This window comes from Mauremys mutica, chromosome 6, assembly GCF_020497125.1.
Source record: "Mauremys mutica isolate MM-2020 ecotype Southern chromosome 6, ASM2049712v1, whole genome shotgun sequence".
NCBI lineage: Eukaryota > Metazoa > Chordata > Testudines > Geoemydidae > Mauremys > Mauremys mutica.
Genome location: NC_059077.1, coordinates 27,191,677 through 27,216,359, shown reverse-complemented (window position 1 = coordinate 27,216,359; position 24,683 = coordinate 27,191,677). Strand labels below are relative to the sequence as shown.

Below are 24,683 nucleotides of genomic sequence, written 5' to 3'. Positions count from 1 at the left end.
TTTGAAACTCTAGACATAAATGGAAGCTGTTGAGTTCAGAGCACTTGTAAAAAATCTGGCTCCAGATATCAGGCCTGAGCACTTGAAAACCTACCTCTTAATCTCTCGGTGCCTCAGTTCTCCCATCTGTAAAATGGAGGTAATAGTTCCCTATATTGTGGGGTGTTTTGAGAGTAAATTCATTAATATTTGTAAGATGCTCCAATACTTTGGTGATGAGGATGATATGAATTGAAATACCCAGTCTAAACCATTCATAAACATAGTGAGAACGTAATATTGTTTTAACAACTACAGGTACTGGGAAGCTGTTCACAAATGGGATGAAGCACTTCAGTTAACTCCAGAAGATGCTACACTTTATGAGATGAAATCACAGGTAACTCATGAAAATTCTTTGTCAATTTAGAAATCCAAAGTTATATTGTAGTCTTAAACAGAATATGCCTAAAACCCTGCCACCACTTGTGTATGTAAAAGGAGAGTGCAACTGGACATGGGCCACTGAATTTAAGAAATACTGGTTGTTATAGGCTCAGAGATAGATCCCTCTCTCCTCTTTCAGCATAACAGGGAATCTAAGAGGTTAGAGTATTTTTACTCTTGCCAAGCGTGCCATGATAACATCTCTGTCCAGGTATGAATTTGGCCAGTGTCTAAATGTAAATTTTAAATTGAGACATTTAAAAATTATATTTATTATATCATTACTCCAGGTAGGTAAAGATCTCCAAATCTGCCATTAATAATCCATATGATTTTATGAAGAATTAGTTTATTGCCACTTCTCTCCTCACCCCTCTCCTAAAAAAAAAAAAAGAAAAAAAAGGTATATGCTATGTGAAATACATATCCCATATTTTGGTGTCCACTTACTGCACAGACAAACTTTGAAGAAAAGTGCATTTAGTCAAATACATTCATTGGTCTCAACCATCCTGGCTCTGTTTCAGGGCTGTTTTGGTGGGTTAAGGCTCCAGCAACCACCAACACTGCACTGAAACCTTGATATGTAATGTCCCTTTTCTGTCCAAGCGGCTAGTCAAATTTTGGGGCCATGGCAACTTCCCAGTTAGAAGTAGAAATTGATGGAGTCTGGTATTCTCTTTGATGCAATCTTGTTTATTTACAAGGAATGTACAAAGCCCCGCGTCTCCAAACACCATAGGGACTAAGAACAAAAGGAGCAGTTTCTTAGTTTATAGCTCGAGACCTCTTTAGCCAACAGACCCAAAGCTCTCTAGTTTTTCCCAACATCACGTTGTGCTCACAGGCTACTTCTTGGCTTTCTTATTTTGTTGCTTCTGCCTCTTGCTTTGTTATTGTCTCTTCTTAGTTTCTGTGTGTTCAGTCACACACCTGCACCCGTACACACACCTAGTTGCAATACCAAGTGGCCTCCTGACCCAACCACACATGGTGTTGGTTTCTGGCAGACTGTATTAGTCCAAGTTTTAGGTGTGGCTCCTTCACTGTCTCATACAACTACCTTAAATAAAGGACGTATTCACACACCAGTTTGAACTAGGTTGTAACTCAGCCCATAATAAAGTTTCACCCAGTTAGTAACAGTATCAGCTGTATGGACTAAGAAAACTGCTGACCTCACAGCGACTTACTTTTTATATGGCTTCAGTGGCAAAGTTACTGGACACTGTTATTTTATGCATGTCCATGTGCTTGTGTCCCCTTCTTGCCTAAGTAGAAAAATAAGATTTTCCATCTTTTTGTAACATACATTCAATGGATTTTTTAATTGGAAATGAGGAGCCAGTTAGAGGGAGAGAAGACAAGATGTGTGGGTTCAACATCCTATCACCTCGTTCTGCTTTTCATTTAAGCTTTTGTTATGCCATTCTCTGTTTTTCATTTAAGATGTTTTAGGTTCACATGGCTGATTTGCTTCTTTTTGGTCCTTACCGTTTAAAACAATGTTAACTGTCAAACTGCTTCTGAATGTAGGCATACCACAGTAGAACATACCTGTTGTGATGCCAAATATATCTAGTATTTCACTATTTCACAAAATGACTGCAGCCCAGCAGGTGAGATGGAGGACCTGGAGAAACAGTGTTAAATGTTTACAGAAACCAAACCCTAGTATTTGACTGATTCCCTAGTTTGGCACCAGCAGTATGTTCTCCTCTCTCCACTTAGGCTTTCTCCCTGGCCTTTTAAAAAGATACATATTCCTACTTTCCAATGGTGTGCAGAGAAGAAGGCAATTAACATTCACAATTGCCTGTGTGTGCCTGGGGTATATTTCCGAGGGAGACATTCTGCTTTCTCTCAGACCAGTTGTATTAATACTTTGGGTGCATACTTGCTCTTAGCAGAGGCCTTAGTAAAATTTAGGCACCAGTAACCAAAGGTGAATAGTTCTGGTATTATGTTGGAATTGCTGTATTTGTTGACTCTTACTGCCCATTCAGATTTCCAGGAGAAGGTATTTCCCTATTGTTTGGGAGTATGTGATGACCAAAAGCCACTTCTCCCCCACTCCCATCTCTGTGAATCCTCAAATGCAATTTTAGAAATTAAGCATATATAGATCATGTTTTGTCACAGTGCCCTATTGGGATAAGAACCAAAGGGCTGGTGATTGGAGAGGGGAGGGCACCAGCGGGTGGAATGAGACAAAGACAGGAGAGAGAACACTGCATGTAAAAGAGGAAGAAAGTCCACATCAGAAAAGAGAGAGGATTAAAGAGTAAGAGAATGAACAGTTAAAAGGGGAAAAATACTCTGAAGGAAAATGTGGCTATTGAAAAATATGGATGAAAAAAAAAACAGGCTAGTGGTAAAAAGAAAAAGGACAAAAAAACCCATGGTGCTATAGTAAATTATTTGTTGTTTATTTTATGGAAAATATACTTTATTCACTATTAGAATCTATAATGTTATAAAAAGAAAGTAAATAATGGCAAAACTAAAGAAAAACAAAAACCTGAACATTTTCCCAGCATTTGAATGGGGTCTGATGATGATCCTTCTCACCCTCTTTGGATGTTGTCATGTTTTGTTTTTCCTGGGCTGGAGAATGTTTAACTCCTCAAAAATGTGGAAGTTTATTAATAATCAAATGTACAGAGGCCAGTTGTAGTGAAATAACACCAAGATGGCATCCCATTGTGCATAGATACTGAAGGCTTAGTCCTCCTTTAGTTGTGGCTTTATGTTCTTTAGTAGTTTTAAGACACACCCTTTACAGCTTTTGTAATTTTTCTTCATGAATTCCCGTGGGTAACATATCAAATATACTGAATTATTTGGCTCACATATCTATGCACATTACATGTTACATTAGAAAGGCTCTATTGAAACAAAGGAGTAGGCCCCTAGATTAATTGGAAATGGTCCTTTTATTTCAGTGGAGTAGACAATAAGGATCCATTAATAGTTTTCTTTTGAAAGCACTGAATGTTTCTAATGAAACACACTCATAATTTGTTTTACATTAATGGATCAAAGAAGTGGACATTTATTTTTCCTTTCACATCAGCCTACAGTTCATAGTCAATTATTTTCCTCTTGATTTTATACAACAAATTGCTTCTCTGAAATGCCACTTAACTCTTTGCATTATTCAAAGCCTGTAGGAAGCAAGAAGGGCCACCTACCACACCATCAGATATACTTAGAGCCAGGTTTACAAAGGCATATATGCACCTAAAAATACAGATAGGCACCTATGGGGATTTATAAAAGCACCTAAGTGAATGAGAGTCCTAACTCCAATTGACTTTAATAGGAGTTAGGTGTCCAACTGGTTTATGTGCTTTTGTAAATGCCACTAAGTGCCTGTCTGCATTTTTAGGCACCTAAATACCTTTGAAAATGTGCCCCTTAGTTCTTCAAGTAAAGCAAATGGCTTAAGATATGAAAACTGCTTAGGTTCTTATAAGGACATGAATGCAGGCTGAGCAATTTCTTGAATAAAAAAGATCAAGAAGTGGGATCCCCTCTGTGTCTGGCCGTGGCATATCAGCCTCTGGCTTTTAGATGTCTTATAGGTTTGAAGCTCTGCCCCCTCTCATTGCTGGAAAAGAGAAGGCATTTTCTGTCTTCTCCTCACTCCCAGAACTTCCTAGGTGCTGAAGAGAAGCACTTCACCTCAACTCTATGGATTCCCCTACTCTCTGTGTTTTATGTAGGGTTACCATACTTCTGGGTTTTCCCGGACATTGCCTCTTTTTTGAGCCTCTGTCCAGGTGGATTTTTCAAATTTTTGCAGAGCAGACACTGCAGCTCAGAAAGAGCCTCCATTGATCTGCTTCCTGATTGGGCCTTGCCCTACATCTGAAGCTGATTGGTCCATTTCTCTGCAGCCAGAGCTGCCGGATCTCTCCCACCCAGGCCCTGGCTCCCAGCCCTGGGGAGGGGGTCCTACAGGGATTCGCTGACTGATGGCTGTCTCTGCCTCGAGACTGTGACAGAGAGCAACACTGTCCCCCACCTCCAGTGAGCACCCCTGCTGCAGGTACCCCCTCGAGTTCCCCTGCTGCTTCCCCCAATGTCCTCTTTTTGAGAACCTGAAATAAGGTAACCCTAGTTAGGTCCTCCTCCTCCTCCTCTCTATGCTGCTGCTCTCAGCTTTTCCAAGTAATGGCAGCAGCAGGAAACTAAATGATTTGTGACATTTTCATTGCTATATAAAAAGTTCTAAATAGCTTCAGAGAAAATAACCAAAGTCTGGTTACTTTAATCTGCTGCTTCTTGGAGTAGTCTGTCTGTCTGAGGATATGGCTACACTACAGATGCTATAGCGTCACAGCTGCAGCTACGCCAGTGTAGCACTTCAGTGTAGACACTTACTATACTGATAGAAGGGTTTTCTGTTGCTGTGGTAAATGTACCCCCTAAAGAGGTCGTGGCTAGGTCGATGGAAGAATTCTTCTGTCGACCTAACTGCGTCTCCAGTGGAAGACAACATTGCACAGGACATGATTTTTTTCACAGCCTTGAGCAAAGTAACTTGGTAAACCTAAGTTTTAGGTGTATACCAGACCCAAAGAATTATAAAGACAATACTGCATCAGTTTATACTGTGTGCAATTTGTGAGGTTACTGTAGCAAAGTGAAGACTCACTGGCGCAGCGCCTCCTGCTGGTCGTCTTGGGAATTAGATCATCCAGTACTCAGAGCGTCCTCTGCTGGCCAATGTCTCGCTTGCCTCAGCCCCCCCCCCCCATGTCCCTCCCAGTCCCAGGGCCCCTTACTTTGGGGTTCTGCCCCAGCAGTACCCCACCACACTCTGGGTCTCCCCTCCCAGGGGAACCCCCAACCCTCTCACCCACTTTGCCTCAGTGGCTACTGCCAGTCACCATCTAGCCCCCATTCACTGGGGCAGATTGCAGTCTGTCATGGCCACTCATCATTGGCAAGGAGGTTGAACCAGCTGCCTCTGCCTATCTCTGGGCTGCTGCCTCTGCAACCCCAGTACCTGTTTTGGCCTTTTAGCCAGGCCCACAGCCTGGGGAATTACCAGGCTGGTGCACCCCTTGCCTTTCCCTAGCCCTGTTCCATTCCCTGTACCCTGAGCTCCCAGGCAGCCAGGCCCTTCTCTCTCCAGAGCAAGAGAGAGACTGCCTCAGCCCCTGGTTCACAGCCCTTTTATAGGGCCAGCTGTGGCCTGATTGGGGCGTGGTCCCAGCTGTGGCTGCTTCTCCAATGTGGCCGCTTTTCTCTCTCTTTTCTGTCTCAAGTGCTTGGGCGAGTCGCACGTAAAGGAGAACTCAGAAGGAATGGGATATCCATCTCCAAGCTTTCCTATTGGAGTCAGCCCTTTGCCTGGCATCTGAGCCTTCCCACCAAGAATCAGCGAGCACCTTGACATCAGTGCGTAGTGCACCCCCAGCACCGGGCTCCACCCACTACCGCTCCACATCTCTGGTGCCTAAGAAGAAGGCACAGGTCCCCAGCACCAGGCAAAAAGGCCCAAGGGTCCTCAGGCAAGGGAATCTAGTTCGGTACACCCGGCCACTCCAGAGTCCGCAGACCCCAGTTTGAGAAACACTGCTCTAGGAATTATTTTGGGGAAATTCTGTGGCCTGTGTTATAAAGAGTTTAGACTAGTGAACACAGAGGTCCCTTCAGGCCTTAGAATTTATTAATCTATGTTTATTACTCAGTTAATGATGTAATTGTGCAGGCCCATCAGCAGGGCTTTTTTTCTATACTAATCTTTATATATTTTATACCACACTCATCACAGTAGTATCTGAGCACCTTTCAGTGGTGCATTAAGGATTGTGACTATATATCTGTCATATGTTGTTTGTTCTCTCATCTCCACAGAAGGGGAAGCATGTCCAGCAGAGTGTCTTGTTTTGGTAGTATCTCTCTCTTGTTTTTTTAAAATATAAATGTACTTGCTTCTATTTTTTTATATTAGAAGAAGGGTACGGTCAAAGAAATGCATTTTACCCTTGGAGCAGAAAGCAGTATGGTTTGTAACAGTCCTTATTTTCTGGGGAAGTTCATTCCATAGTCTCAGCACAACCCTGAACAAAGTTCTATCTCCTGCAAAGACTTTATGCTTATTGTTGAGAGTTCCCTTGTTCCAGAGGAATGCAGTTGTCAACCACCAGCTTTGTCTTAGAGCTTTAGATGATCTTTTAGCTACCCTGGGCTCAGGCCATGGAGCATCTTGAAGCTAAGGACCAAGAACTTGAAGTTCATTCTAGATTTATGGGAAGCCAGTGTAGAAAGTGGAGGACAGGTTTGATGTGTTCCCAGTGGCCTGTGTTACTGAGGAGATATGCTGTGGCATTCTGTGGTAGTTGGGATTTCCTAAGTGCAAAAAAGCTTCATGCCCAGTTATATTATATGGCTATAGTCCAGCCGAGAGGTAACAAAAGCATGAGTAACTGAGGCCAGGTCTTCGTCTGGCAGGATGTTTCCTAGTCAAGCAGAGATGGTAGAAGGCATTACTTGCGGATGCTGCTGTGTGAGGAAAGCTCAGCGGCAGTGAGGAATCCCAGAGTACTCATAGACTATAGACTGAATTGACCAGTTGTGAATCTTTATCCAGCGGAGACAGCACTGTGGAGGCAAGCTCTTCAAAATACTTTCTTCTGCCCACCAGCATTACCTCTGCCTTGCTCAGGTTCAATTTTAGCCAGCTGTTCTTCATCCAAGAGCTGATCTCATTCAAACACTGGACCATCTTGATAGTACTGGTGTGTCATATGTGGTGATGATGGATAGAGCTGTGTGTCATCTGCATGTTGCTGGGACTTAAGTCTGTGTTGTCTGACAAAGGCATCCACCTGCATGGAATACTTACAGAGCTGGAACCATAGTTTGTAATTAAAAAGATACTGGCAAGATTAATATATGTGTTTGTAAAGTGACTTGCCTATCTTTTTAATAACACTGGAGAAGATTGAAAATTGAAAGAATTTTTTTAAATAACATTTAGTTTTCACCATTTATTTTGTATCCTTCCTGCTTTTCACATTTACTTGGACAATTGTAACACAATTGTTCAATTTCATTGTGGTGCTCCTAGTTAGGTTTACTTTCTGATCCTCTTGCAATGCATAGTACTGTTGTGATCACATTCAGAACACTGCAGGAGAATGTTCAAATACAAAAATATTTTTAAAAATTGTAAAGAAATAATTTGTTATCTGTGCAGTTTTCTAAAACCTTTTTAAAAAACAAACCTAAATGTTGGGCCGTAACTAAGTTGGCAGCATTCTTCTAATGCAAGCAAATGGCTAGTACAGATGTCATTTACGGTATGACTTGTGTTAACTAACTTCCAGTAAGCATAACTTTGTGTAATTTGATGCCCCTTCTGCTTTTAAAGGCACTAATCTGAGCAGTGAAAATCTTGTTTATGCCAAAATTGGAACGTGTAATTCATTCCAAAAATATTACTGTTAATATTTAAACAGTATTTTCATACACTTGGGTAATTTGTTCCAACCCATCATACCAACAGAAATAATAAAGCTGTTATGCAGCTAAATCAGACAATTAATTTTTTAACTGCAGATTTAGAGGAACAATAATGGATTCACTGAGCAAAGGATCAATTTGTCAGAAAAATTGTTGAAGTTTTGGGAAAACATCTGCCTATCTCATTGTACAAGTAACACACTACAGAATGTGTATCCTATTTAGAATTTCTTGGGATAGATACAAGGATTCTTTAGAATCACTTGCAAATCTTTTCTTTTCAGGCATGAAGAATAATAGCTGTTAGGTATGTTCTCAGGATTAACACAGAAAGAAACCACTTACATAAATCTTTGCATATCTGTAGTCCTCGTAATTAGTTAGGTTTGTTAAGAAAATTTTATGCTAATATGTAGCAGCTTCCCAATTTACGTAGTCAGCAGCAAAGTAATGTATTGTAAGTGTACAGATTTCTTTGTTGTTTAATAAACAGTTTAAATAAATATGCTGTCTAAAGACAGTAGGAATCCATAAATATTTACAGAAAGTAACTGAACAGTCATCTATCCATATTTTCATTAACATATGTTTTATTTTACTGGACAAATATATTTTAAGACTTTTTGAAGAGACAAAATGAGGTTTAAATGCCCTAATTGTCAGTGAAGGGCATACAGTATGTGCTTACAGAAACCCATCTGGGATGTGTGTAATTGCTTAACTAGGGCTTGATTCAAAGCCCACATAAGTCACTGAGAATCTTTGCATTGCTCTCAGTTACTCATTGGCCCATACAGAATCACATACAGACAGGACATAGAAAATTTTGTAAGTAAACATATGATGCCCTACTTTGAAATTACAATGCAAAATGTACAAGGAAAGGTTTAATTTTACAGATTTGAGAGAGCTTGCACCATTGTTTCTGTGCCATCTTTTAATCACTCACATGGCCCACTGGGAAAAAGTTCCAAGTGGTGTGGAGAAATCTATGCAAACAACCTTGTTCTAAGGTTTTGCAATATTTTTTTTTTAGGACCCCTTATATATTAAGTTAATTTTAAATATATTTACCTATCATTGAACTAGGGCCCAATGGAATAATAATAATATTTAGATAGTACTTTATACGTTCAAAGTGTAGTACAAGGATCTTCATGTATTATGTAATTTAAAGTTTAGTGATAGTACAACGACGTAGGCACTGGTTGGGTTGTTTTATTGCTGCTTTGAATTAGAAATTAGAAAGAACAGTTATTTCATGCATTTAGACCCTGATTTTCAGTTAGCGCTGCAGGGAAAGATACTTGTACCTGATAAAGAATCCCTTGCCATCAGTGCAGTTCCATGCAGACAGAGCACTCTACCTGCCCTTAGCTCATTGCTCCTTTTAAAAGGTAGAAAATTCAAAGTTAGTAAAAGGATATATTTTTTCACACAAAACACATTTAATCTTTGGAACTCATTGCCATAGGAAGTCATTAAGGCCAAAAATTTAATAAGATTCAGAAAGGGATTATACATTTATTTGGATAAATGGATAACAAGAATATATGGAGTTAGGAAGGGATATTAAACTTTATGCTTCAGAGTTTAAATCAGCCTCTTTTGAGCATTTAGATGAGATCTAATGTGGGGTGTGGCGGGCAGATTATCCCACAGCTGCCTATTGTGGAATTCTTTCTCTGACATCATGTGGAACTGGCCATGGTTAGAGCCAGGATACTGGTTTACATGAACTCTGTGAGATCTAGTATGTCAATTACTATATTCCTTTTGGAGTCTTAGTGGGTATTATTAATGTATATATGATATTGACTCTGTGTTCCGCATTCTAAATGCTCTCATAATAGGTGGTTTTCAATTTTTTATAAATCTGTGTATTAATGAAATGTTATAATGGTCTAATAATACCTTAAACATTACACCTAGTGAAAGAAACAGAATAAATACAAATTTTTATCTATAAGTATTTATTTTGACCTGTAAAGGCCATATTAAAGTAGAAAAATATAGACGTCAAAGACATTTTTAAAGATCACTTTTAAAACTGGAACATAATGGTAAAGGTTTAGCATTGAAAGAAGTTAGGTTAATTGCAGAAAACTAGATGACAGAAGTAGCAGATAGGTCAAAGCCTTGTGGGACAGTAATTAGTTATTACAATGCGAGTCTGCTAAAAACTGCTGAGTACAATTATGAAGAATTTTATTCATCAGCACTTTGAAACTGACTTTATGGAACAAGGAATCAGATCAATTTCACTAGACTTGGCATGTGCCCACATGCACTAAAGTGATCCAATCATAACAATACACAGAGCTCATCTAAAGCAGAGGTTTTATTCAGTCAAAGTCACGAGAATGTAAGGCTTAAGTAATTCCCAAGTAATGTGAGTAAGAAGTAACCAGTCATAATACTTCTTAGATTTGATTGTACAGCCAACCTCTTGATGAATATTACGTGTTTTAATTAATTTTTATCATAGTTTTGTAATTCCAATCATTTGCCATACTTAAAACTTCTTTTAAATTAGAACCATTAAACTTCAGTGCACCTTAGTTCTATGAATCTTCACTAATTTAATGCATGAAATGGTACAAAGTCCATTGTACTTCTGAGGAGCCATCTACTGGAAATCTTCAAAAGAGATCATGTAATTCTCTACAGTATTTAAAATGACAAGACAGAAATGTTTGTTTAGACAAGGGGTCCTCAGACACTGAAATTTCTACTCCATTTTATAGAACTTTACTTTTAAACCTTTAAAATTTTATTTAATTTTTTAAATAGATTTAAGAACTTGTACTAATGAAGTGTTTTAATTATAACTGGGAAATGAATCAAACCTGCAGTCAGATTACATAATCAGTATGATGAAAGCTTGACTGACTAGGAAAGGCAGATTTCTTCTGCCTTCCAAAGGAAATTTGAGAGCGAGGTAGGAACCAGCATGTAAAATGAATTTTTCAGGAAAAGCGTGTCAGAAAAGAGCTAGAAACGTAGATATCTATGGTAGAAAATCCGTAGAGAAAACTATATGAGTTAGTGTAGGCAATTTGAATCATACTTGGGAATTTTTCAGACATTTTGCCTTGAGCACAGAATGGTAGCATGGAGGATTTAAAAATAAGTCTGTGATTAGTAAGAAAGTTCTCATTATTGGTAGGGTCTGTTGGATCAGTAGAGAAGTGTGATGCAGAGTGGCATTCATTGTGGAATGAGGTGGAACACAGAGAAATTTGGATATTTGTGTGACTTTACTGGGGGATATTTGGAAGCTTAGATGTATATCCTTGCCGAAAAACTAACTGGACCTAACTGTTTGTTAGAGATTAAAGACTAAATTCATAAAAAATCCTCTAATGAGGGTTTTAGAGGTAGCTTTTAATGGCATATACACCTCTACCCCGATATAACGCTGTCCTCGGGAGCCAAAAAATCTTACCTCATTATAGGTGAAACTGCGTTATATCGAACTTGCTTTGATCTGCTGGAGTGCGCAGCGCCACCCCCCCCCCCCCACTGCTTTACCTTGTTATATCTGAATTCATGTTATATCGGGTTGTGTTATATTGGGGTAGAGGTGTACTCCCTTTGTAAAGCATCATGGACATTTGTCTGTAGAAATACAGATCTGTGAAAATACTATGCGGAAATGTCTCGGGAGGCCTCTACTCACCGTTAGGGAAGCATCCTCCCGGCTGCTGCAGGGATTAGCTCTTTCAGGCTGACTCCCTCTTCTTGTGGTTCCTTGGCCAATTATTTCATTCTGTCACTCTGCAGCCCCCTCTTACTCCTCAGGAGCTGCAGCACCTCATCTTCATGGCTTAGCCCTCCAGCCAAGTCACAAGAGTCCTCCCCTTGCAGCGTATTATCACAGTCTTCCACACTGTTCCAGGCAGTCCTTAACTCCATTGCCCTGGCTGGGCCATTCCCTCAGTGTCTAGACCAAACGGACTTGGATGGGCTTCAAGTTCACTGCACAGACTGCGCCACCCACTCAGTGATAGGGGAACCCAAGTCCACACTCTACTCTGGGTTCCAGTCCAGATCCCTATCTCCAGCAGCAAAGGTCTGAGCAACCACTAACCTTCCTGCCACTCCCCTGGACTACTTCCTACCTTGCCAATATCCCATGGTTGCATTCTCCACCCTTCTAGCCAAACCCCTTTCTTCTGTGTCTGCTAGACAAAGCCTTCCTTTTGGGTCTAAATCTCTTCTCTCATTCTGGGGTGAGTGACTGTAGGTCTTTTCCCTGTAACCCTCTTTCTGCTACCAAGTCCCTGATCTTATAGAAGCCCACTGTTCCTGCACAAGTGAGCTTCCCTTAAATAGGGTTCTCTTGTCCACCTAAATATCCCCCTTTCAGCCTAATAGGTTAATTGGCCCATCTGGCCTATGTTAACCCCTTCAGAGTGAGTGTGGGGAGCACATCCTTATACAGGAAGAGACCTCAGTATTGATGCAAAATGATATTAATAAAAGTACACCTCTACCTAGATATAACGCTGTCCTTAGGAGCCAAATATCAGAGGGGTAGCCGTGTTAGTCTGGTTCTGTAGAAGCAGCAAAGAATCCTGTGGCACCTTATAGACTAACAGACGTTTTGCAGCATGAGCTTTCGTGGGTGAACACCCACTTCTTCGGATGCAAGAAGTGGGTATTCACCCACGAAAGCTCATGCTGCAAAACGTCTGTTAGTCTATAAGGTGCCACAGGATTCTTTGCTGCTTCTTAGGAGCCAAAAAATCTTACCGCGTTATAAGTGAAACCGCGTTATATCGAACTTGCTTTGATCCACCGGAGTGCGCAGCCCTGCCTCCCCCGGAGCACTGCTTTACCGTGTTATAGCCGAATTCATGTTATATCAGGTCGCATTATATAGCGGTAGAGGTGTATTATAATTGAATATATTTTAAGTCATTACAAACTTGTTTGCACCTTTACTAAACCTTAAGATACAGCTACAAGAATGTCATAGTCAGGATGCTTGGAAATATAACAATACATATATTGATCTAATTATGTTAAAGTTAATCCAAGAAATTTCAGGTTTCTGCTTCTATCTCCCAAGGACAAATAAGCCTCAAGAAGACAGACCACGTGAAATATTAATGTTTTAAGTAGAGGCCTAATCGTAAAAAGGAATGTAGGGTATATTATCAGAGCAATACATCTAAGGGCTAGTCTACACTTACCTGCCAGTTCGACGCGGAGAGTTCGACTTTTCGGAGTTCGAACTATCGCGTCTAATATAGACGTGATAGTTCGAACTCCGGAAGCGCTCCGTTCGACTCCGGTACTCCACCACTGCAAACGGCGGTGGCGGAGTCGACCTTGGAGCCGCGGAGTTCGGTTCCGCGGCGTCTGGACGGGTGAGTACTTCGAACTAGGGTACTTCGAATTCAGCTACGCTATTCACGTAGCTGAATTTGCGTACCCTAGTTCGACCCCCGTTCTTAGTGTAGACCAGGCCTAAGTAAAGTTGGCTCTACCAACCCCCACCTTCTTGCAAGCAAACCTGCTTGTGTTCTTAAAAATTTAAGAGAAAAACATATGTGTAGTAGGAGAAGTTTTAAACTTTTGTTTATTTCTTAAATGTTGGAATGACACACACCTTTTGCAAAGTGCATTCTTGCAAATATGTCGGCTAAATATGCTGGCTAATGTCATTGCTATATAAATGGTAAAATGCTTTATATGCCAAAATGGAATCTAGTCACGTTGCTTGACTAATGTAAGAAGCCATTTAAGTATAGAATATTTATATTCATGGAGAATTAGCTAATTACTGGCAGTGCACAAGCAAACCATCAACCAACTCTGGAAGACAAGAATCATATCTCCAAAGTCAATAACTTTTAATTATATTTAAGCTAAAGAGTTTTCAACTTATTTAATTTAAAAAATCTTTTGATAACTAAAAATTTTTGTATAAAGAACAGAAGTGCTCAGAATTTTTGAAAACAGAATTTCATTTCCTGTCAGACTCTAATAAAATCGACAGACTATCTCATAAACTGGACTAAATAAAAAGAGTTAAAACTAACTTGAAAATTTATCTGAATCTTTCCTATCACAAGAAGAGCAAAGGCAACTAATGAAATATTTCATATGCATTAAACAGACTGCTTATTCAGAAGCTGAAAGTGTCACCTAACTCAACCCCAAGGGCATGAAGCCAATGAAAGGGTGACAGCCACCAGCTTTGAATCTAAACAACCCTCAGAGGGGTGCATTTTCCTATCATTTCATGAAAATAGGAAGAAGGATATAAAAACTCTGAAGTGAGCAGACTTCACACATCCTTGGCTGCCCTGCTCAAACACAGTACAGCGCTCAAACACAGTACAGCACTCCATAAGCAAGCTGCAACAGACAAATAAGAAAAACTGAGAAGACTCAAGAAGAAACTAACCTAAGGAAAACCTCCCCAAGACTTCTGCATGGATTGGTGAGAGGGAGCTAACTAAAACACCACCAAAGGATTAGAATTAAAACTCTTGTAATGATTTTGTTGGAATATTGAAATACTGTAACTTAAAAGACTAACAATTTGCCCCGTTAATCACCATGTGGATAGGCCATGTATTCCTGGAGAGGAGACAGGGCTAAATAATGCTAAATAGAGAAATAGTGGGATATAATTGGATTTAGGATTCTTAATATTCATAATTAGCCTGTTTTAACACAGCTGCTTCTAAGTAACTAATTTAAATATCTTTGATTTCATAGGATTTAGTTAAGATTCTTATTTTGCCCAGCTATGAATTGATTAGGTTATTATTAATAACTAGATAGGCTTCACTGCTCCTTAAATTATCTTGGACATACATAAACGGTTTTAATTATCTAATAATTAGATAATTAGGGGGAGGGATAGCTCAGTGGTTTGAGCATTGGCCTGCTAAACCCAAGGTTGTGAGTTCAATCCTTGAGGAGGCCACTTAGGGATCTGGCAAAAATTGGTCCTGCTAGTGAAGGCAGGGGGCTGGACTCGATGACCTTTCGAGGTCCCTTCCAGTTCTAGGAGATTGGTATATCTCCAATTATTACCTATAAGGTGCTAAAACTGAATTCACAATAATTTTGTGAAATAATATACTTTTGTTTACTAAGATAAAAGCAGCCCCCAGAAGCGGTTCACTCTCAAGGGTATAATCTCTGTTAATAGGTCTCCACAGAGAGGCATACGGAAGAGATTGTAATGGAAGTAACCAGTTTATCATTTGTGTTTGATCATTTGTTCTGTTTTGTTTAACGTTTTCCTTTCTTTAATGATAAAATAGCCATGGTTAATAATTTTCATCATTTTTGCTTGGTCTTGATCATGGTGTCCCCTAAGGTATGTGCAACAACACCTATATCTAATTGCTCACATTCTGAATACTGCGTGCAGATGTGGTCACCCCATCGCAAAAAAGATATATGGGAATTGGAAAAGGTTCAGAAAAGGGCAACAAAAATTAATAGGGGTATGGAACAACTGCCATATGAGGAGAGATTAATAGGATTGGGACTTTTCAGCTTGGAAAAAAAATGACTAAGAGGGAATATGATAAGAAGTCTCTAAAATCATGACTGATGTGGAGAAAGTAAATAAGGAAGTGTTATTTACTCCTTCTCATAACACAAGAACTAGGGCTCCCCATATGAAATTAATAGGCAACAGATTTAAAACAAACAAAAGGAAGTATTTTTTTCACACAACGCACAGTTAACCTGTGGAACTCCTTGCCAGAAGATGTTGTGAAGGCCAAGACTAACAGGGTTCAATAAAGAACTAGATACATTCATGGAGGATAGGTCCATCAATGGCTATCATCCAGGATGGGCAGGGATGGTGTCCCTAACCTCTGTTTGCCAGAAGCTGGGAATGGGTGACAGGGGATGAATCACTTGATGATTACATGTTCTGTTCATTCCCTCTAGGAAACCTGTCATTGGCCACTGTCGGAAGACAGAATACTGAGCTAGATGGACCTTTGGTCTGACCCAGTATGGCCGTTCTTATAACTAAATAGTAGGAGCCACACCCCTGTGTTGGCAGTAAGAGAAACAGTGAAATCTGGCCTACCATTTCTTGTTTTGCCTGTTATTTGCAGTGTTGTTGTAGATAACAATCTAACCCCCAATTGCCTACTTCATTTCAAGTGACCACATCCAGCATGTTATACTAATGCTGCTTAACAATCTGTCCCAACTTGTGTTTAGCTCAGAGACACTGCTTTCTTCCCCAGATCTGAAGAAGAGCTTTGTGTATCTCAAAAGCTTGTACCTTCCACCAACAGACGTTGATCCCATAAAAGATATCACCTCACCTACTTTGTCTCTCTTAAATATTTTTAGTGATTTTTTAAAATAAAATTATTCATTGTCCAACCATTTAAAACTACTACTTTTCAACCCACAATGCCCTGTTGAAAGAAGGTGTAATGGAACCAATTTTTCTTTAGCGTAAATGGGATTTCAAAGAGACATACTAAAACTGCATAATCCAATTTATTCCAGTTTGTGGTTGTTTTTTTAAAAGCCCTGGTTTGTTCCTGATAATTGTTTCCCCTAGTTTCAAGTGACTGGTAGAAGTATGAAAGATTAATTTCTTTTCCATTTGCCAAAGGCTATACCAGTGTCTATGAGGACATAACTCGGACACACATAGGGGTAGCACAGGTATCACTGAAAGCATAATGTGAAATCTGCAGAAGCTTTTTAACTGGTGGTGATGATTATTTCAACTTGTTTGTATTTGTGCTGTGATAGTTCCCAAAGGGCCCAATCAGGGTTAAGGGCCCCATTGTGCTTAGTACAGTACAACTAACAGCAAGACACGGTCCCTGCCTAAAAGAGACTACAGTCTAAATTAATCCACTTTGGAAGTGAATAAACTAACTTGGAAAAAGGCCCTCTTATTCTGGAGTGAGTATCCACAGGTGGGTTTATATTGAAATGGCTATTTCAGAATAATTATTCCTGAATAGCAGTCATGGTACATTTCCAAGTGTAGATAAGCCCTTAGGAAAGACACACAAAGTGAGTTTAAAAGTAAAAGGAAAGGGGGAAGGAGAATAAGGGTAATAGTAATAATAAATAGTATTTTGATAGACCACCTATGGGCCTGGTTCAGGGCCCATTGAAGTCTGTAGAAGTTTTTCATCAACTTCAGTGGGTTCTGGATAAGGCCCTATAGGTATAGCTCGAGAGACTTTAAAAAAAATAAATATCAGCCGTCCATCTCTCGCTGTCTGCCTAGCCATTACCAATAGGCAAATTCCTGTCAGCATTGCAATAGAAGTTGGTTATGAAGAGTGATATGAATGAGAAAAACTATTGCCTTACAGACCAGTACAGTAAGGCATTCCAGGTGTAAGGGGTGGAAGAGAGCAGGTTCATGCATGTGAGAGAAGCAGACAAATGAGCTATCAAGGCTGATGTGATGGAGCAAAGGAGGCAAGAGCAACTCAGTAAAACACAAGAGCAGATCAGTAAGGAAGTGCATGGAAGGATTCAGTGGGAGTGACATTTTGAATTGACTGGCTGGAGTTATTGGGTGTCAAGGAAGTAGAGGGGATTGCTATAATCAGGGGTGAAAGTAGAAATAGAGACTTACCGGTACGGGGCTGGGTTGGGGCTGGCTCTGGCCCCGGCCCCCAGAAGGGGCGGGGCCTCAAGTAGAAGGGGCGGGGATAGGGGGTCAGAGCCAGCCCCGGCCCGCCCTGTACTGGTAAGTGCTCCCCCTCCCCCACTGGGGTAGCAGCAGCAGCCGGGGTCTCCGGCAGCAGTTTAAAGGGCCCAGGGCTTGGCCGCCGCTACCGCCCCGGGCCCTTTAAACTGCTGCCGGAGCCCCCGGCTGCGTCTGCTACAGCAGGGCTCTGGGGGCTATTTAAAGGGCCCAGGACTCCCCTGCTTCGTCCCAGCCCTTTAAATAGCCTCCGGAACCCTGGGGTAGTGGCAGTGGGGCTCCAACGGCTATTTAAAGGGCCCAGGGCAGTAGAGGCAGCGGGAGCCCCGGACCTTTAAATAACCCCCGGAGCCCTGCCACTACTCCAGAGCTCCAGCAGCAGGGCTATGCCGGCAATTTAAAGGGCCTGGGGCTCCAGACACTGCTGGGAGCCCCAGGCCCTTTAAATTGCCGCTTGGGGAAGCTGGACTGCCCTGGTACGGCGCACTGGCTTACTTTCACCTCTGGCTGTAATCAAGACTGGCTTGGTCAGGATGAAAAGGCCTCAATCTTAGAAGTGTTTGTAAGGAGAGGGTGGCAAGATATGAATATGGGCTGGATTTGGGTGGGGCAAGACAGAGGGAAGATTCAAAGATAGTACCTGGGTGACAGTAAGGGTGGTGGTTATGTCACTACTAGAGAAAGGAGGAAGTAGGAGGGTTTGGGAAGGTAGATATGGGTTTACTTTTAGCCATGTTTTGTTTAAATTGGTCATGAGTCATCGAAAAGGAGATGCCATGACCTGGAAAGAAATCTATTTTAGGGTATGTTTGAGGGACTGGCAATTAGAAGTAAAATATTTTCATTTGCAAACTGGGATGTGAAAATTAGTAAAATTAGTAAAATGCAATAAATATAGCACCGCGCAGTAGTGTTTTTACAAATTCATTTGTCAGGATAGAACTGCACTTGAAAGTAAGTTTTGAACAGCTCCTCTTACATTCACATAAAACTCAGTCACTAGGTTTTAGAGCATTCGGTGCACCATTCAAATGTATATAAATGCTACAGCATTTCCTGGGCATGTAATCTTGAAAATGGATTTAGAAATATGGTAGATTCTGTCTTGATAGTATGATGCTAATCTGAGCAGAACAAAAGCTTCATAGTACATATTTCATTTTTATTCACTGTTACAGTGTATTTACTGATCTAGTAAAATCAGGTATCAGAGGGGTAGCCGTGTTAGTCTGGATCTGTAAAAGCAGCAAAGAATCCTGTGGCACCTTATAGACTAACAGACGTTTTGCAGCATGAGCTTTCGTGGGTGAATACCCACTTCTTCAGATGCATCTGAAGAAGTGGGTATTCACCCACGAAAGCTCATGCTGCAAAACGTCTGTTAGTCTATAAGGTGCCACAGGATTCTTTGCTGCTTTTAGTAAAATCAGGTTCTGCTACCTCAATTTATAAGTAGTAATATGATCAAAATTTCATTCTGTTTACATGAATTCCTCTTTGCTAGTCCCTGCAGAAGTCACTATTAAAATGTTATTTGTTAAAGCAGAAAAGTCACAGGTAGATTAATCTAAATCAAGCCAAAATGCTAAAGCAAGTCAGTTTGGTGCTGATATTTCTGTTTGAAGACAGGAAGGAAGGAGAGTCATCTGTATTGTGAGTCTCCTAGTTTAAAAATTATCTGAGACTTAAGCAGTTTGATAAGCATTTTGTTCTTTTGTATACATTCTCAGCTCCTGCTCAGAGCAATTAAAAACATTATATATAAATTGTGCCAAAAAATACACATGTGGGTGTACACTGGTATCTGTTTTGCAGGCAGAAATTAGGCATCTCTTTTTGAAAACCTCTCTCTAAATTGAAGAGTTGATTTTAATAGCATTTATTATACATTCTAAATTTAATTAAAACTCTCTTCAAGGGCTTAAGCCTTAAAGGACTTTGAAAGAACATTGGTTTGCTGCACAAAATACACATACCCCAGTTCAGCCAGGTACTTAAGCAGATGCCTAACTATAAGTACATGAAGCCCATTCAAGTCAGGCACTGCACCTTGCTGCACTAAAGAGCCTTAATGGGCAGGGCCCTGATTCAGGAAAACACTTAAGCACATGCTTAACTTTATGCACATGCTCATTGTAGGGGAGATCAGAATGGAAGAATTTTCCCCATATTAGAAAATGTATAGCTCAGTAAAAAACAAAGTAGAAAAAATGATGTTAAAACATATGTATTATATCTCTAAGAGTTTACTTTTAGGAAAGGACATCTCCAAACTGCCAATAATATCAGCTACATGAGAAAACACTCGGAGATACATTTTGGAGTTATCTTACACTGGAAAAATATTGGCAGGAGGCATTGAATGCCATATTAGGCTCCTAAAAGTGCCCTGGCCAGTGTTTCCTCAGATTTGTACTATACTCTTGTAACAACAGACATATCAAGAGATGAATATTAAGACAAATTTGTTAATGCTGCAGTTTGGGCAGCTAACAAAATGATCACTTTTTAAACTGGAAATCTGAACACCAGCCAACTATTAATTATTGGATGGTTCTGTTTACAAATCGATTGTAAATGGAGGGAGGAGGACTAGTGCATACAAAATTATAAATAATCTGAAGGTTTTGGAAAAGTAGTGGAATATTTTGCAGGCTTTCCTCAAAAAGCAGGTCTGCTGACAACTAATATGAAAAAGAAATGGAAAAAAGGCATTAAATCATGCATTTCTCAAAAGAATACCAGCCACCCATTAAACTCTCTTCAAAGATTATCAAGTGGAATTAAACTGAACCCAGATTTCTAAATTGTACCATAGGGTAGTCACACTAAAAAACACCAGCAGCTTTGATTTAAAGTGTTCATTGGAATGCTGTGTTTGTTTTGTTTCTCTTGTACAGAATTATTAGCTTTCTTATCTATCTAGTGCTTGTACTGTGCTCATCATAGTGTTATCAGAACACTTTACATGTTATAAAACTAAACAGTCAAAATATCTTTATATCTTTTTTCCCTTCCATCCACAGTCAAGTCAATATGTGTTGTTGTTGGTTTAATTTATTGTGGGACATCTAGGTGCAAGAAATAGGTTTTACATTTTGATACGAAGACACAATCATTCTGTAATTTTCATAGTTGTGGGCCAGCTGCTGAGAAAACAGTTTCCTGTACATGATTATCAGTTGTGACATTTCCATCATTTCAGTGGAATGTAATTGTCAGTATCTTATGCTGGTGTCTATTGCCATTTGTCATAGGTCTCACCCCCACTTGGAGCTGTTGGGTTCACAACGTGGGGACCTGCATGGATCCTTCTAAACTTAAATCCTAGTTTAGATCTGGTAAAAGCTGCCACCACCCAATAATGTACGTGTATTGGGACACAGTCCTTCCCCAAAATCCTTGGGGATCCCAAGAGCCCCAAATCCATGGAGTTCTTACACCTAGGAGAAATAAACCATTCCCCCCTGCTTCGTCCCCCCTCCCTTTTCCTAGGAGAGATACCGGGATCCAACTACAGAGGGATGCTCCCTCCTCCCCTTTCCCTGAGAATCCACCCAAGGAAAGATCAACCAAGTCCTTAACAGAAAAGATTTATTAAAGAATAAAAAGAAAGTAAACTGCCTCTGTAATACCAAAATGGAACAATACACAGGGTCTAAACTTATTAATCTCTGGAGAGAATCCCCCCCTCCTTTCTTTCTCAGTAAAAGCAAAGTAACAGCAAACAGAAATAAAGAATTTCCTTCAGCAAACACACAATTGCAAATGTAGAAATCAAATTATAAGACTAATCCGCCTTTCTAATTAATACTCACTATTGGATAGTAGGAACTACTCCAGGAGAACTTGGAGACATGTCTGGCCTCTCTTAGATCCAAAAAGAGAACGAACAATCCAACAAAGAACACAGACAAAGGCTTCCCTCCACAGAGATTTGAAATCCTGTCCCTTGATTGGTCCTCTGGTCAGGTGTTTCTCAGGTTACTGAGCTTGTTAACCCTTTCCAGGTAAAAGAGACCTTAACCCTGATCTGTTTATTTATGACACCATTTATTTATGACACCAATAGCACCTGCCAGTTGTGGGGGAGGGATAGCTCAGTGGTTTGAGCATTGGCCTGCTAAACCCAGGGTTGTGAGTTCAATCCTTGAGGGGGCCACTTAGGGATCTGGGGCAAAAATCAGTACTTGGTCCTGCTAGTGAAGGCAGGGGGCTGGACTTGATGACCTTTCAAGGTCCCTTCCAGTTCTAGGAGATTGGTATATCTCCAATTATTATTAATTCCACAGAGGACTTGAAAAATAAGTGGATTGTGCTGCTGAATAGGAGGGTCTCTGCATTTTAAAACATATGCAGCTTTTTTAGATTGGTGAATTTTCATTCCTAGGCATAGTGCAAAGCCCAGACCTTCCAAATATAACTATCATTGTTAATGACAATGGAGATTATATATTTGTTATTATGTGATCTGTGATTTGTAAAGTTTATTTCCACACTTAAGTTACTCGTTTGCTGTATTTGTATTTGATATATTTTAGCCTTCTAATAAAAAAATATTTTTTTTGAAAAATACTTCGAGTTAGTGTCAGAGTTTGATCTTTAATGTTTTCTCCTTCTAATGTATTTAAAGTAATTATGTTACTAGTTTAAACACAGTTAATGGAATCACTGTGGTTTACTGGTAGATAGGACTGGAGACTTCCACTCTGCTCCTAGTGCTGCCACTGATTAGCATTTCAAAAATTACTTTGCTATTGAGCAAGTCCCTTGACCTGTCTGTGTCTCAGTTTCCCCACCTGTGAAATGGGATATTTAACTTGCTTTTGTAATACCCTTTGAGATCCATGAATGAAAAGTGCTCTGTAAGAACTAAGTATTCTTCTTATTATTAGTGGCTGTCCGATAAGTCAATTCTGTCTAGTTTTTACAAGACAACTAAAAAACAATCCCCTTTGTAGGGAAAGTAAGGAAGCTGAAATTGTTTAAAGATGATAGAAACATGAATGAAAGCTAGGCAAAGTAACCCATTTCTAGCATGTCAGATTCTGAGTATTCTTGATGAAAGTTAGTATTGTGTAGGCTAAACACGCAAAACGTTGTTGCTGGTTGTCAAATCTACCACTGATGTGTATACTGGGCAAGTTTGTGGCCCATTTCATATGTAGATATGCATAGGAGCTAACCAGACTAGAGGCCTCTGTGCTTAGAGAAGCATAGGTGCTGCTACTGATGTGCTGCCGCCTGCTACAAGTTGGCCAAAAAGAGAGCAGGCAGTTTGTGCTCCTCTCAGTGCAACTGGGAGATCCCCCAGAGCCAATATACTTATGCACAATCAGTAGCAGAGGGCTCTGGCTGTTACAAGCTAGCTATTTGTGATTTTCTGTGAGCTGCTTGAGATTTTTGGATATCCCTGACTAACCTACACCAACTACTTTTTCATAGGTCTTGATGGCTCTACATGAGATGTTCCCAGCAGTGCATGCAGCAGAAATGGCCATCCAGAGAAATCCACATTCTTGGGAGGCATGGCAGACTTTGGGACGTGCTCAGCTTGGATTAGGAGAAATAGGACTGGTAAGAAAACAGCCTTATCAAAGAATGGAACATGCAAATCATGAATTCAGAACCACACGTGATAGAGTAAAAATACCAAAATGCCATAGTAATTTAATTTCCTTATAAAACTCGAATGTAAACAAGGCAAAGGATTATTGTTCCTTTTATTTCCAGTAAGCTCTCCTACTTTGTTTCTTAACAAACATTTCCTGTATAACATTATGGTTGGGTTTGTGAAAGACCTGGCCAGATCAAAGCCATTCATCTTATTCACATGAGAGATTTAACCAATAGTATTGTTACACTTATCTAACTACACAAGTACAGATTTCTATTGCCTATCACGATGCAGTGCAGTTTACCATGATTTGAAATCAATGTTCACTGCACCTGTTCAAGTCATGGTCTACATTGGCTCAGCTTGTCTATAATAGGGGTTTGTACCGTTGCAGCTACATCAGTGGCTAAAATAATCATCTAAACAAGACCTTATTCTTTTCTGCAAGGAGAAGTTTATGAATTTAGCAAATCTATATGAAACCAAGATTGAGTTGTCTTCTCCACTAGAATACTTAATTTTGGGGATCAAATATTATAACCCTCTATTATACCTAGTTTGGCACTGATAATAAGTTTTACATTGTGTTTAAGAAATGTAGGTACATGTGCCCAGAGATAAGTGTGATGGGTGCTTATGTGTTATGACTGGGACATTGGTGGTCAGACCTAGTGGTTGGAGCAGGAGTTGGTAGTCCAGCCAAATCAGGTACAAGGAGATCAAGACAGGCAAGTGGGCAGATGGAAAATCAGGGATTAGGAAGCAGGTAAGGTGAAGTCACCGGTAGGCCAAAGTCCAAGGAAGATCAAAGGGCAGACTGAAAGTCAGGTGTCAGGAGGCAGACAGGGTCAGGTTACCAGGAGATCAGGGCTGGGCACCAGGTTACAGATAACAATTAAATAGCGAAGTCAAGGACAAACCAGGGTCGGAAGCTAGAGTTTAGGGTCTGTTGCAAGCAGGGTCTGGAGCAGAGAGAGGCAAGTAGTCTGTGGTGTTCCTCAGACAGCTCTCTTCCATGCTTCCTGGTTTAAGTATTGGTACCGGCCAATCGATGGTCTGTGAGGCGCTGCCACTCAGGTCCTGCTGCGTGGTACTTTCTGCTAAGCCCAGCCCTACAGGGCCCTCCTGTAGGAGCCCAATCTAAGCCTCCTGTGATGATGTGGTGGCATCAGCCACCCAAAATCCCCATAGTCTCTGGTTCCAGCCCTGCTGGTTCATACATTGTGTAAAATAAAATATACAGAGAGATGCAATTGCATTGAGCTGAAAGCTTGCAAGTTAATGTTGTTGATTTTTTTAAAAAACGGTTTAAAATTCTTTAACAAAATAAATGAATAAATATAGGTTGCAATAACACTTTTACTGGGCAATTGCATTGTCCTTATGCATACTGTACATACGTACTTGTGTGTGTGTGTGTGTGTGTGTATATAAGAGTACTGATAAATGAGTAGGTACACAACAGTTATACCC

General features: G+C 40.2%; 1 protein-coding gene across 2 annotated transcripts in view; it reads left to right on the top strand.

The window, feature by feature from the left end:
- TTC33 (tetratricopeptide repeat domain 33) overlaps positions 1-24,683 on the top strand; it is an 86,616-nt gene that overhangs the window by 43,512 nt on the left and 18,421 nt on the right. For both annotated transcript variants that reach the window (XM_045021197.1, XM_045021196.1), the window contains exons 3-4: positions 298-379; positions 23,039-23,170. In XM_045021197.1, the coding sequence (XP_044877132.1) occupies positions 298-379; positions 23,039-23,170 (214 nt within the window). The remainder of the gene's footprint in view (positions 1-297; positions 380-23,038; positions 23,171-24,683) is intronic.